The sequence below is a fragment of the Physeter macrocephalus genome, unplaced genomic scaffold, assembly GCF_002837175.3.
Source record: "Physeter macrocephalus isolate SW-GA unplaced genomic scaffold, ASM283717v5 random_198, whole genome shotgun sequence".
In the NCBI taxonomy this organism is placed as follows: Eukaryota; Metazoa; Chordata; class Mammalia; order Artiodactyla; family Physeteridae; genus Physeter; species Physeter macrocephalus.
The window spans coordinates 13,210-27,998 of NW_021145475.1; the positions used below are offsets into that span (position 1 = coordinate 13,210).

A 14,789-nucleotide genomic window follows, 5' to 3' on the forward strand; every position below is an offset into this window, starting at 1 on the left:
TGCAAATCATGTAACTGATGAGAGACTTGTATTTAGAATATATAAAACAATTCTTACAATTCAATAACAAAAAGACAACCCAATTTAAAAACAAGCATAGGACTTGAATAGACATTTCTCCAAACAAGATACCCAAATGACTAACAAGCACATGAATAGCTGCTCAACATCATTAACCATCAGGGAAATGCAAGTCAAGGCCACAGTGAGACCGCATCATACTCCAGAACAGCTGCAATCAAAAAGTCAGACAGTGACAAGTCTCGGCGAGGATGGGGAGAGACTGGAACCTCATAAGTTGCTGCTGGGAATATAAAATGGCACAGCTGCTTTGGAAAACAGTCTGGCAATTCCTCAAAAGGTTAAATGGTTACCTTATGATCCAGCAACTCCACTCCTAGGTCCACACACAAGAGAAATGAAAACGTTTCCACACAAAAACATATAACAAACGTTCACAGCAGCATTTTCCACAATAGCCAAAAGGTGGAAACAACCAAGTGTCCTTCCGTGGATGATGGATAAACAAAAGGTAGAAAATCCACATGATGGAATATTATTCAGCCATAAAGAGGAATGGAGCCCTCACTCACGCTACAACATGGATGAACCTTGAAAGCATTACATAAAGGGAAAGAAACCAGACACAAAAGGCCACGTATTGTCTGCATCTGTTTATGTAAACTGTGCAGGATGGGCAAATCCGCAGAGACAGAAAGGAGACTAGTGGTTTCTAGGGGCCAGAGGCAGTGCCAGTGGGTGTGGTTTCTTGGTGAGGTGATGAAAATGCTCTGGAGTTAGATTTTGGTGATGGTTGCACCACTTTGTAGATAGAGTAAAAATGACTGAAGGCACACTCTAATGAGTGCACCGTATGACATGCGGTTATATCTCAATGGAGCTGTTGTTGTTTTTTTTAAGGGACATGGATCAGGCGCGGCAGGCTCAGGGATGAAATAGGACGGAGTTCAAAAGAATTCCTTCCAAGCAGCAATTTAGCAGAAAAGAAGCATCTCCAGTCACAGTTGAGGGCATCATGGGGTGGTTTCCAGATGCTTCCACAAAGGCCACAGAATTGCGGGGGGAGGTCTCTGCGTCCTTTTGTGCCTTTTAGCTTCCAATTCTCTCCAGACAGCCAGGGACTCGGTACAGGGGGAAGGCAACCTAACCTGTGGGCAGCCTCACGTGGACCAGGTGAGGCCATGGCCACCACTGGCCACAAGGTACATGAACGGCCGAAAAACAGCCCCAGGAGGGAAATCAGCAGGGACCTGGTCCCTGAAAGTACTGGGGTCCTCACAGGAGCAGCCCCACCCTGTACCACCCGCCAGAGCAGCCTCACCTGGCGCCAGGGCAACAGGCTCACGCTCCCCCCGGTTTCCATAGTAGCAAATGACATCTCCCTTCTCTGTGCTGCGAACCGGAGGGGAGACAGGGTCAGACGGGAGCCACAGGGTGTCCCCAACCCTCACCACCTGGCAAGCCCCACAGCCCGGGCCCCAGCACTCGGGTGGCCCCATCCGTGCAGGCACCGCTGTTGCTGAGCTATCTGCCCCCCACCCCGCCCAGCATCGATCTGTGTGCCAACATGGGTCCGGCCACACCCCAACTGCCACTTCCCCACGTGGCCCCAGCCTCCTGCAGAGTCCCAGCAACCTGACTCCTGAATCTCACAGCCAGCGCAGGCGCCCTAGACTCGAGGGCCTGCACCTCCCTGGGGGACCTGCTCCTCCTGCCTCTAGGACAGGCCCCTCTGCCCCTGCTCCTGCCCTGCTCCCAGCCGGTCTGCCCCACCCGGGGCGGAGAAAGCTCCCGGCCACCATGTCCTCTGGTGACAGGGCCCATGGGTGGCATGGACAGCGTCATCGCCCCAGAAGCCGTCTGCCGAGCCCCTTGCAGAACCCAAAGTGAGCCTCGCCACCCACTCTGCCCAGCACTCGGCAGTGCCCGACCACCATGGGGCCCGGGGTCTCTGTACCCAGCTGTGCCTGCACCGCCTTCTCCACTGGGGCACCTCTGCCACCAGACCACAGGGCAAGTGAGGTATGACTCAAAAGCGGGCTCCTCAGCCACAGAAGCGGGGAGGAGACGAGACGGAGGGGCCGGTCTGGCCCGTGTGCGCCCCCGGCCCTACTCCAGCTCCCACAGAGCAGGAGCTGGCGGCCCTCACGCTGCCCCAGCTTGGCTCCGCGTCCCCAGGACAGTGGGTCTGGGAGGGGCTCAGCCCTCGGGACGCTCCCTGAGCCCACCAGGTGTAATGTCCCCAGAGAGGCTGCCACAGATGCCCCGGCTCCCGCGGCCTGCCGAGCCTGCAACCCGGCCCTGTGCGGCACCTGGGGGCTGCGTCCCCACCCGGTAGACCCACCTTAGGTCGGCTGCTATGAGGTTGAAGCCATTGTACAGGTGGCCCTCTGCGGAGACCTTCTTCAGGTAGGACAGACTATCCACGTCTGAGGTCAGAAACTGGGCCACGAGTTCACCTGCGTCAGGAGACACATGCCCATGGCCGGGGCAGTAGGACTGAGCCCCTCTCCCGGGGAGACTGATGGTCCCCCACGGGACGGCCACACCTCAGCGACCTGGCAGCCAAGGAGGTCGGCACCAAGAACTCTGATTTTGAAAATTTTTCCTGTTGTGCCCCGACATGGAAGTCCAGCACGAGGGGAAAAGTCTTCAGTGGGGACAGTATATGTCCACCAGACGGGCAGTGACAACACGGCAGTCGGGAGCCATGCCATGGCCACAAGTGGGAGCCATATGGCCAGGCCGAGGGTGGCTCCCCGCGTTGCCAGCCAGGGGGCTTCAGGGCCCCTCTTTTCGCCACTCCTCCCATCCCTCCAGGTGCCCAGGAAGCACCCCCCCGCCCCGGCCCCGTACCTCGGCCCCGGGCATCCCGGTCCAGCCGTGGCTGCAGGTAGTTGGTAAGTGCCGCCAGCTTGCCCCGCGTGCTGATGCCTAGCCACGTGCCGCCTTCCTTGCCTTCCTCCATGTCCAGACCTGTGGCAACAACAGTGTCACCACCAGCCCAGCAGCCCTTGTGGTGAAACGGGGGCTGAAACTCTGCGGGCTGAGGCAGCTCCTGGGGACCATGGGTATGTGGGAGAGACCCTCGCCCGGGACAACACCTGATGCCCCTGGGAGCCCCCGGCCCCTGCACAACACATCCTGGTGCCAGGGTGGGCATCAGCTCTGTCGCAGAAATCGCTCCAGGCCCCAGCCCCGCATCCTGATCAGGTGTAGGGACACCGGCTGTCCTCCCTAGGCAGGACCCAGCCCTCGGTGGGCCCTTCACTAGGAGCCCCGCAGGCTGCAACCCTCCATAACCGTGGGCCCTGCCGCAGGGCCAGCAAGGCCACTACAGCCCCAGGAGAGTGTCTTCCCAGGCCAGAGGGGCATTTCACTTGACAACTGGAGTGAAAATAGCTAAGTCATTAATATACTATTATTATGACAGTAATAAATTATAATAGTAGAAGAAATAAAAGCCACAAAGATCTGAAAGAAGCAAAATTGTCCTTATTTGTACAAGATAGGATCGTATGTGAAGAAGATCCAAAAGGATCTACAAAAAAAACCTACTGGAATAAGTGAATACTTGGCAAGAACTGGAAAATGAAAATTCAATTAATCATTTACAACAGCACTGAAAGATTTTCAAAACACTTAGGAAAACGTTACAGGAAAGACGTGTGTGCTGAGGGATGGACGTCAGGCAGACCTAGTTAAAGGAGGAGTCTTGTTCCTCGCCCGGGAAGCTCACATGGTTAAGAGGACAGTTCTCCCAGAGTGTGGAGAAAAGGGAGCCTCCTACACTGTTGGTGGGAATGTAAATTGGTGCAGCCACCGTGGAGAACAGTATGGAGGTTCCTGAAAAAACTAAAAATAGAGCTACCATATGATCCTGCAATCCCACTCCTGGGCGTATACCCAGAGAAAACTAATTCGAAAAGATATATGCACCCCAATGTTCATAGCAGCACTATTCACAGTGGCCACGACATAGAAACAACCTAAATGTCCATTGACAGATGAATGGATAAAGAAGATGTAGTACATATATACAATGGAATATTACTCAGCTATAAAAAAAAGAACAAAATAATGTCATTCGCAGCAACATGGATGGAAATTATTGTACTAAGTAAAATAAGTCAGAAAGAGAAAGACAAATATAATATGATATCACTTGTATGTGTCATCTGAAATATGACACAAATGAACATATCTATGAAACAGACTCATAAACATAGAGAACAGACTTGTGGGTGCCAAGGGGGAGGGGCGAGGGGAGGGATGGAGTGGGAGTTTGGGATTAGCAGATACAAACTATTCCATATAGGATGGATAAACAGCAAGGTCCTACCGTACAGCACAGGGAACTATATTCAATATCCTATAATGAACCATAATGGAAAAGAATATACACATATGTATGTATAACTGAATCACTGTGCTGAACAGCAGAAATTAACACAATCTTGTAAATCAATTGTACTTCAATAAAAAAATAATAAAACAAAACGAAACAAAAAAAGGATGACAGTTCTCCCCAAATGACCAAGAGGGTGACCATGATCCCAGTGAAGACCCCGTGGGCTGGTGTTTATAGAAATTCATAAGCTGGCCCTGAAGTTCAGGACGTCCACAGCAGTCCCAACAAGCAGCAAAGCCACAGGGCTCACCTCAGCTGGTTCCCAGACTTGCTCAGAGGCTGCAGCACCCGAGACATGTCAGTGGGACACAGGAGTCCACAATGGCCCCACACGGATGTGATCAACTGACTTTCAGCCAGTTTGTCATAGTCATGCACAGGCCAGAAAAGGCCCACCGGTCGGTGCTGCGGGGACAGCCAGACAGGTAGGTGTGGCTCAGTCCCTGCTTTGCACCACATGCAAAGTGTAATTTGAGACAAATCACAGGCCTAAGCATAAACCCAAATCAGGAGGCTTCCAAAAGCACACAGAGGAAAGTATCTTTACGACCTCATGATAGGCAAAGACTTTGTGGGTAAGACACAAAAAGAACAAGTCACAAAGCAGAAGATAAACAGCACTTCATTAAAATAAAATATTCTGCTCACCAAAGGACATCATGAAGAAAATGAGACAGTGACACAATTATCCAGCAAAGGATTCACATCCAGAGCACAGAGGCCTCTGACAAACCAACAACTAGAAAGTGAATGAAGCTTCCACATCTGGCCAAACAAGAGTCCAGACAAGGAAGATACCACGGTGGAATTTCTGGAGATAAAAACTACAGTGTGTGAGATGAAAAATATGCAGAATGGGATTAAAAGCAGATTAGACACTAAAGAAAAAAAGGTTAGTGAACGTGAGTAAAGGATATGGCAATAGAAACCACCTAAAAAGGAGCAGGGACAACAGAGGGCTGTTAAGTGAACCAAGCATCATTGAAGGGCATGACCACTTCAGATAAACTGACACACGTGTGACTGACTGGGGGGCTGAGGAGAGACAGCAGGAGACAGAGGACCTGAAGAAACAGAACCCAGAGGTTCCTGAACGCCTAACAAGTCCCCAGCAATGCTGACGCTGCTGCTACAATTCTGTGCACGCTGGGCGACGCCAGACAGAGGGAGGGGGTGGACCTCGGGGTCTCCCAGGCCTGAGCCGGGCACGGTGGCCACGGGTCCACCCAGCACTGCGGTGCAGCAGGGCCACCCTCCCGCCTGGCAGGACCCGTATCAACGCGCCAGGGGCCGCCTCCAAACCACTGTAGAGGGTGAAGGACTTGAGTGGCTGGGGCTCCCCAGCGGGATGGGCACTGACCAGGGCAGGAAGCGTGGAGCCCAGGGGCCAGGATGGCCGAGGGGCCCAGGCAGGCTCACCTTTCGTCTGAGCCTCCATGTCCTCATCTACAAAGTGCCCCAGCAGTGCCTCATCTACAAAGTGCCCCAGCAGTGCCTCCTGCCTCCCTCCCGAAGGATCAGCTCCTCGCCCTTCACCTCACCCGTCCTGAGCAGCCCCCACTTCAGCCTCCCATGCGTGCCCTGCAGCAGTGACACACACGGCCTGCCCTCTCCCCACGACCCCTTTGTTCCGTCCTAGCCCAGGATGGTCTTGGCCATGCCCACAGGCTCCCCTCGGACCCCCTCCAGTGGCCCAGCAGGCCTGCCCCTGGACCTCTGAGGGAGCCATGGCCGGCCTGGCTGAAGACCCCACACACATGACCGCTGTGCCCAGAGCTCAGGCAGCGGAGGCCTCCCTACCAGCCCCACCCCTCACTCCCGAGCAAGCAGGTATCCAAGGTCTCCCGAGCAGCTTCTGGTGAGGCCGAGACCCAGCCTCACCCTCCTGCACTCCCACCCTGAGGGCCCCGCTCACAGCTCTCCCTACCTCCTTCCAGATCCCCGCTTTGGTCTCCCCACTCCCATCCTCCTCCCACGCAGCACCACTGCCCGACCCCAGTCCACACTGGAGGCCTTCGTGGATGCTCCAGACGAGCTTCCACGCTCCGCAGGCAGAGGGTCCCTGGCCCGGCCGACACCTGTCTGCACGTCCTCCAAGTGGCCCCTGCCTGCAGGGATAGGAGCTGCTCCCTCCAAGGGGCCCGCGGAAGCCACCGGCAGGGCAGGCGGGGTGCGGTCACCTCCACTCCACCCCATGATGGGCTCCTCATCGGCTCCCCCAGCCCTGCCAGCCGGGCCTCTGCTCCCCAAACTCAGGCCGCTCTCCCTGGGGCAAGGGGTGCATGTGTGTAACAGAATCACATGCACATACACATGCATGTACACACACATGCGTGCACGTACAACCATGATGCTCCGAGGGGACCAGTCTGAACTCATGCCTCACACGAGACTAACCACAGCGGATGGTGGATCCAAATACAACCCCCACCTTCCAGCTGCTTCCCCCAGGGATCCGGGCACGTGAAGCTGAGTGGGCGGTGCTGGGTGGACGGCGGGGACACTCACCGCTGAGGACCTCGTTGTTGTTCCCCCAGAAGTCCGCAGCCCTGGAAGGCCGGTGGTAGAACTCGTCCCTGTTGGCGGCCAGGATGAGCCTGAGGAGAGAGCACGGCTGAGGGTCTCGCGTGAATGTGGAAGAGTCACGTGTTTCCTCTCGTTACCAAGACAATGCACCTTGGTAGGCAGCAATGTGGGCAAGTCCCAGAGAGGACTGGAACCCGCTGTAAGGAGGAGACAGGTGGCTGCCAGCTCAGCCCTGCTTGCTCCGCCACCCGGAACAGGGCGCCAGGCGGGCGTGTCCTCCTGCCCTTCGGTCCCTTCCCTGAGGACACCCTGTAAGCCTCCCACCAGTGCTCAGGGACTCCGAGGGCTGCTCCATCCCACGCTTTGGGGTGTCTTTGGGAGGGAGCGAGTGAGGACTTCTCTGTGTTTCACTAGTGTTTTGTATTATGAATCAAACAAGTATTTCTTTGGCAATTAGGAAAGAAGTCGATGTTTTCAGGGCCCTGGTTTTGAGGTAAGAAAACGAAGTTTCTGGTCAGCTTTGCCATTTAAAATAACTACGAACACAGACGGTGACAGTGGGCGGGGTCACCTCACAGGGTCCTGTAGACCCCGGGGTCTAAGAGTGGCCGCCGAAAGACCCTCCAAGCACCGCAGGCGGGCGCGGCACCTGGGGCCACAGTGGGTCTGAAACCAAGTTTGCTGAATCAGGGGTTAGATCCTCAGAAGTCTTCAGAAGTACTGTTTGCGTTGACTCATTGATTTCATGAATATCGGCTTGTGGTAAAATGTGAATTAACAAAGACACAAAATTGAAGGCAAAACCAGTGCTGGCACCCCAGGGCCCTGGACGTGTCTCACCTGTGCGCACATGTCAACCCCCACCTGTGCCTCGCACGCCACCTCGGCCACAGGCGCTGGCACCGCCAGGGACCACCCTGGAAGCCTCACCACCCTCAGGATGCCCGTCTAGCCTGTGGCCTGGCTCTCCCTCCACACAGCTGGCTCTAGGGCTGCGCCGGGTCCAGGCACAGGGGGCGGGGGGTTCACCGTCCCTGACACGAGCCGCAGCCGTTCACAGAAAGATCCTCTGCAGCTCCAGCTGCCAGGCCCTGACCCGGACCCCACCCCCTGCCCCTTGCCAGGTCTGCCCTGTCCCCCTGGGACCCAGTCCGGGACCCATCCTGGCAGAAACTGGCTAAGCAGCAGTCAGGAGAAGGACAGCGCAATGCACCCCCGTCCCCGGGTGGGGAGACTTGGCTGCGGGGCCTGGGCCCCCCAGAGGGTGCGGTGGCTCCTGTGCCAGGATCAAGCGTCCTCCTTCAGGTGCCCAGCGCCCCTCACCTGCCCGCTCGCCTGACCCCTGCAGTCGCAGGGGACAGGAGGCTGAGCCTGAACCAGGCCAGTGCCATGGCTTCTGGTTCCCATTCTTGTGAAGACTCCAGAAAGGAAAATTTAGGGGAAAGAACAAAGCGAAAGAGCAGTGACTCTGTCCTCTTACTCCAATTGCCCATTTGTAGACAAGAAGCAAGATGTTTGCTAATCGCTAGGAGCCTGAGGCACTGGGTTGCTTTCATCAGTTGCTGTTTAGCCGAACTGCTGGTGGGCATGATGGTACACGTGGAGGCTCCAAGCGAGAGGCAGCCCCTCACTCCTCACTTCCGAGTCCAGCTGGGCACAGTCATGGAAAGGGTCTGTCACCATTTGAGGGGTGGGTCTGGGCACAGTCAGGGGAGGGATCTGCACACTGCCGGGGGGAGTTTGGCAGCAGTGACGGGTGCACAGGCCAGTGTTCAGTGAAGTGTCCAGTAGTGACGACCTCCATGGAAGCCACCCCAAAGGGCAACAGCTGGCCCAGCAGTCCCTCCAGGTGGAGCCAGTAAAAGCATCAGCCTGTGGGTCTAAATGACATTTTGACAAAGAGGATGGTGACGTGACAGCCATGACAGTGCCATCCTGACTGGAGTATGCTGGTCTTCTATGCAGCCAAACATCTACACAAACGCAGCAGCTTAAATCAACGCTCACCCATCATCTCGGCCAGGTGCTCAGCCCCGGGGTGACACAGGTGTGGTCGGCGGGGTCTCTGCTATTGCAGGGGTCAGTTCCTTGAAGCCATGTGACTGGGACCCCTGGTCTCGCCTGCCATGTGCTGAGGTCACTCGCCTCCTGGAGGCCGCCCTCAAGCTCTGGCCACGGGCCACTCCAAGGGCAGCAGCTTACTCCCTGAGGAGGGGCTGGTCCCTCTGCGGGCCGCCCCGATGAGGTCAGGCCCACCCAGGACACCCCCATCCCATGAACTCGGGGTCCCCTGATTCGGGATTTTCATCGTGTCGGCAAAATATGGAGGTTCCAAGTGCTGGGCAACCTCAGGCGTGGTGGGGGGTGCGGTGCAGAGGCCGGGACCCCCCAGGGGCGACCCCAGGAGGGCGCGGCACCTGTGGGTGGGCAGGTATGCAGCCTGGAAGGCAGGTCAAACCCAAGGGCGCCTGGGGGATCATGCTGGGCAGTGCCTGGGGGGACATGGCAGTGGGATATGATGCAGGGAGGGCTGCCATGTCTGGAGGGATGGGCGCCCCAATATGGAGGGCAGTGGGCTGGTGACATGGGGGTGGGGTGCAGACGAGGGGTCCATGACAGTCACGGCCCAGCCCAACATCAGGCCTGGAGCTGCTCTGCAGAGGCAGTTCACATGTACTCCCGGCCGCACTGGGCCGTCTCCCCTCCCTTCCCACACGCACGAGGGCACTTGGCTGAATAGCCCACAGGACACACGCTCTAAATCGGCTGCAGCCCAAGGAGGGGAGAGAGGCTTCAAGAACCCCGCAGGCACGGCAGGGCTGGCAGGGCTGGCCTCATCTTTCAGGAACTAATTCTAGGGAGGCCAGAAAACAGGTTCCCGTGAGACTGGAAAGGACAAAGCCAGGAGCGGCACCGCCCACAGCATCAGAGTGAGGATGTCCCGCTCTGTTCTTCAGGGCAGAGGTGATCTGTGTAGATCAATGCTTACACATGGCAGGGATGGCCACAGACCCAGCTGGAAGAGTCCTCTGCAATCAGCTGACCCTGGAGCATTACTGACACAGGGGTGACCTTAGCTCACAAACACAGATGAAAACAGGTGTGATGTCGAAGGTGCTGGAGCACAGGACTGTGTGGGTCCCAGGCCCCGGACAGGCTTTGTGGGCAGCAGTGTCCAAGTGGTCAGCGGCCCTGGGTCTGGGCCTTTCCAGCTGTGGGGAGAGGACCTAGTCTCAATGATGCATGACGACGAAGCGCCACAGAGACCCACTCCACCACCCAACATGAGGACACGGACCAACGCTGCAGGGAGCCTCTGGCACAGCCATCAGAAAACACACGAGGAAATCAACTTGGCGGTTCTGTGTGATCCAGGATTTTCTGATTCTGGTTATATACCCAAAAGGACTGAAAGGAGGGCTGGGACAGGTACTTGTACACTAATGTCCACAGCAGCCAAGAAGCGGGAACAGTACAGGTGTCCACCGACAGGATGGACGCAGACGCAAAATGTAGTCCATCCGCACAAAGGAACATTATTCAGCCTTAAAAAGGAAGGAAATCCTGACACGTTACAATGTGGATGAACCTTGAGGACATTATACTGAGTGAAAAAAAGCCAGACACAAAAAGAAAACATATGATGCTACTTCCATGAGGGAATTAGAAGAGCCAAGGTCATAGAGACAAAAAGAAGGAGGGTGGGTGCCAGGGGCTGGGGAGGGGGATGGGGAGTCAGTGTTTGTTGGGGACAGAGTGTCAGTTTGGGAAGATGAGAAAGTTCTGGTGACAGTTACATGACAGTGTGAATGTGCTTAATGCCGCTGAGCCCTGCGATTAAAAATGGTAAATTTATGTCATGTATACTTAACCACAAACACACACAAAGTACACTTCTTCTCCTGACATCACTGGGTGGGGGGCCGGCAGTGAACACAGTGATGGGCACTGGGGTGGGGGCAGAAGCTGCTGCATTGCCAGCCAGGGCGGTGACAGCTTAGGTGGGAGGGAGCCCAGGTGAGGACAGCCAGGGCTCCTGGCTCTGCGCCTGCCCCCACCCACTCCAGGAGCTGGAGGCCCCTCCTTGGTCTCCGATGGGCCCAGGGTCGGCTCACCAGGCTCTCCTCACGGCCCTGCTGCAGTGTCCCTCCCACAGCAGCCCCACCCCCACTCCTCCCGTCCTAGTCCCACATCACACGTGAGAGCTGCCCACCCCGGAGCCGGAAGCCCCTCTCACCCTCCAACGCCATCAGGCTAGGACAACATTTGAGATCTATGCTGAGACCGAGTCGCAGCCCGGGTGCTGTCAGAGGCAGGTCCTGGCAGGACGCAGGCTCCCCCTCCCCGTCCCTTCCGTTCCTTCTCACTCCCAGGAGAACAGGGGTGACCTCACAGCTTGGCTGAATCCGTGAGTAAGAACCAAGGCAGCCATGGACTCAGTGGCCATCAGGCCACGTGTCCTCACTTGTCAGGAGGAAAGAGTGCCACTCTCAGCGCGGGAGGCGACAGCGCCAGTGATCCATCCACCTGTTGCCTCAGCCCCACTCCCGCCCTTCCTGGGGGCTCTGCAGTGGCTGCGGGTCCAGTTCTGTCAGCAGAGGGCGCTGGAGGGACGCTGCAGGGGGAGAGGCTTCTCTCCCAGGCTCTGGGTGCGGCTTCCCCAGCAACAAGCGCCCCAGACAGTGGCCAGCACGAGCGGAGCAGGCAGACTGGAAGTCTGCCAGCAAGTGCCCAGAGAGCTCCCGGCCACCTGGTGTGCCACGGCTGTGCCCCCAGCAAGGTCTGGGTCTCAGCCCAAGGATGGAGGACAGGCTCTGCCTCGGGCACCCCGATCCCACAACAGTTTATATTTCCATGAGTTAGACGTTCCCTGCTCGAATCACTGCTCCGGGGTTCTGTCCCCTGGCTGGACCCCGACTCACACGGCATGCTCTGTCGGGGGCTGTTCAGGGCCAGCTCCCGGTCCCCAGCATGGCCCTGCTGCCCACTCCCCTGCAGGAAGGGGACACTGGGCACCCCTTGTTCCCCGTTCCCCAGCCTGGAATGAGTTACTTCAGCCACACATCAGGTAGCACGGAATCCCAGAAGCCAGTTGAAATGTTCCAGATCTTGAGACGATGTAAACTTCCTAGGCAGTCGCACTAGTGGCTCACCTGTGGTTGAGGGTCACATCCCAGCCTCATTCTCCATGTGGATAAATGTTGGTGGATTCCCACCAGGGTGCCAGGGAATGGAGGGGCGCCGTCCAGAGCCGGGGGTCATGGGGAGGAGAGGAAACCGGACCATGTGTGGCCCCTCCCTGGCCTCGGCCTCCTGCCTCCTCCAGCTGGTCCCCCAGCTTCCCTGACCCACCCCCCGCACTCTGCCCTCACCACCCAGACTGCTCACTGGCCACAGGCTCCAGCCCCACAAGCCAGGTCTCGCTCCCTATCACTCTGTTCTGTTGCCACCTGATCCCCGGTCAGAGGTGCAGGGCTGTGCTGGACCCACGTCACTCTCCCATCCTGCTCACATGGCCACCTTCAGCGGCTCAGTCTTAGCATCTCTGCACATCGACTCAGGGTCCCTGCCCACACTGAGTGGCCACTGTGGGGGAGGGCAGGTCAGGGCCCGGGCAGCGTGTCCCAGGGCCTGGCCAATGCCCCTGACCCCGCACATGGAGCCCAAACAGGCACTGAGGACGGCGTGTTCCCAAGGCCAAGCAGGATAGCAGACGCAGCACGAGGGGGTTACCTGTACGCATTTTTGGAAACGGGGCGAGGATCGAACTTAAAGAAGATGATGCACATGGGTCCCCAAGGGGTGGCTCGGCTCACACGGGGTAACGAGGTCTGCAGGAGAAGGAAAAATGAGTTGAGTAAATGGCAGACGACAGAACTGCCTCCCAAACCTGCAAAGCTCCCTTGCCCAAACGGAACGGGCTCATGATGCCCAGACCCTCGCTGGACGAGGAGACCGTGTGTCGGCTGCCCTGACACTCGCCCATCTCTGTACACACACTCCTGGGCACTGGCCAGACATTCCCCTGACGCCTGTGACCTCGTTGGCCCTGGATTGTTGGCAATTGCTTCTGGTTCTGGGGTCTGAAACGGAACCCTTCCCACCTTGGGATTCACAGGAGGATGTTCCCACCACACCGACCCCGGCTTCAAAGCCATGCCAGCGTCGCGTGGTGGTGGGCGGGCGTGGCGGCTCTGGCGTGCAAAGAGAAGCCGAGGAGAGGCTGGAGCCCAAGGCCAGCACCACAGACACAACCGTGGCTCAGAGCCACGCAGTAGCTGCCCAGCGCATGAGGCCTTCAGGCGTCCCACCCTCCTCTCACTCGTGCTCACTGGTCTGGCTGGCGCGGGTGGCAGGGGCAGGGTTCACCCCACTATTTTCCCTGTCGGCCCCCACGGGCCCTGGAGGGACCTCCAGGATTCAGCCCTGTGTTCCTCCAGGCACAGATGTGGTGACAGCCTCAGAGGACCAACTTTTGTGGCTGTGCAGCTGAGGCGCTGCCGCGGTGACGAGCACCATCTGCAGCAGCCCGGCGAGGGGATGTGCACCATGTGAGATGGGCTGCCAGCTGCTGCCTCCCCCCACCCCGGGACGCTGGGCCACATGCAGTGCTGACGCAGAAGGGCCCTGTGCAGAAGGGTTCCCCAAGGTGATGGGAACAGGCTGGGTTCCCGCCAGGGTGGCCTGGCAATGTCCACTGGTGGCCATCATCCCAGGAGTGCCTGATGATCCCAATACTGGTAGGCAGACTGTTGGGACCGACCTCCCTGGTAAAAGCAACTCCAAACGCTTAAAGAAGGTGAAAAATCTTAAAAGCAACCAAGAGCTGACAAGGTCGTGCAGGATTTAGCCAACATCTCAGAGAACACAGGAACCCAGGGAGGAAAGGGAGCAGAGTACAGCAGCAGTTCCTGCCCCAGGGCACTGGCCCATGGTGCAAACCGGGCTCTGGTGGCCCCAGGGGTGAGGGAGACAGAAGACACGGCCCAGGGCCGCCCCACGACAGGGACCTAGGGTTGGGGGGTTGTATCCACAGCCACACCAGGGCCGCAGGGAAAGCACACAGAAGTGGGGGTGGTCCCTGAGAAGCTCCATGTGCAGAGCTAGGCCACACTGGGGGTCCAGGGACTTGGTCTGATGGGTGCTTGCACTGGCAGTGCCCCTGGGCACCAGGCAAACCAAAGTTTTCCTCCTCATACCAGACTTCCGAGAAGTCTCAAAAATAATTTCAAGAACAAAAAGCAGTACAATAGAAAGAACCACATAAAACAAAGCACCACAGCAAGGACCAGCAGTAGTCCCCACACGTCCCATAAACCAGCCACTGAGTGCAGGAGAAAGGAGCTCAGGAATATCTGCAGGGAAAGGACATGATAAACAGTAAACAGAGGGTCCACCCCAGCACCAGAAAGACCCTTTAGAAACAGCAGCCCCAGTAAGTACGACTTAAAACTTGGCAGAGAATGTTGGAGCAGATTAGGCACAGAGAATGAGAATCACCCAGAACGCAGTGCAAGGTGATGGGAAGAACGTTGGGCGTCACAGGGCCCCATCATCCCACCTGTCCCGTGTAGCTGACGGGGCTCCCGGCACCTGCCACATGACCAGAGTCCAGCACAGAAGACACAGGTCCCCCACCCTGAGGGGGCTGGTCTCTCCCAGACACAAGGATGCTCCAGGCAAGGTCGGCCTGTGTCATCTGTGGCAACCAGGATGGCTGAGGTCAATGGGAGAAGCCCTGCTGAGATCCCACCGCCCCTGGCCCCGCCAGGACAGAGGGCTGCCTCACCAGGAACACACTACTCTGGGCCGTCAAAGGAGGCCAGCATGC

At 57.4% G+C, this 14,789-nt stretch overlaps 1 protein-coding gene across 7 annotated transcripts in view; it reads right to left on the reverse strand.

The window, feature by feature from the left end:
* Positions 1-14,789, reverse strand: part of TANGO2 (transport and golgi organization 2 homolog) — a 31,279-nt gene that overhangs the window by 6,517 nt on the left and 9,973 nt on the right. For 3 of the 7 annotated variants that reach the window (XM_028484576.2, XM_024121109.3, XM_028484577.2), the window contains exons 2-6: positions 12,692-12,789; positions 6,941-7,029; positions 2,878-2,997; positions 2,366-2,480; positions 1,343-1,413 (exon numbers count right to left, since the gene is read on the reverse strand). In XM_028484576.2, the coding sequence (XP_028340377.1) occupies positions 1,343-1,413; positions 2,366-2,480; positions 2,878-2,997; positions 6,941-7,029; positions 12,692-12,747 (451 nt within the window). In that variant the 5' untranslated portion in view covers positions 12,748-12,789. Of the gene's footprint in view, positions 1-1,342; positions 1,414-2,365; positions 2,481-2,877; positions 2,998-6,940; positions 7,030-8,281; positions 8,869-9,947; positions 10,171-12,691; positions 12,790-14,789 lie in introns of those variants that run through there. The other 4 variants (XM_055082624.1, XM_055082623.1, XM_055082622.1 and 1 more) reach the window with 3 other exon arrangements.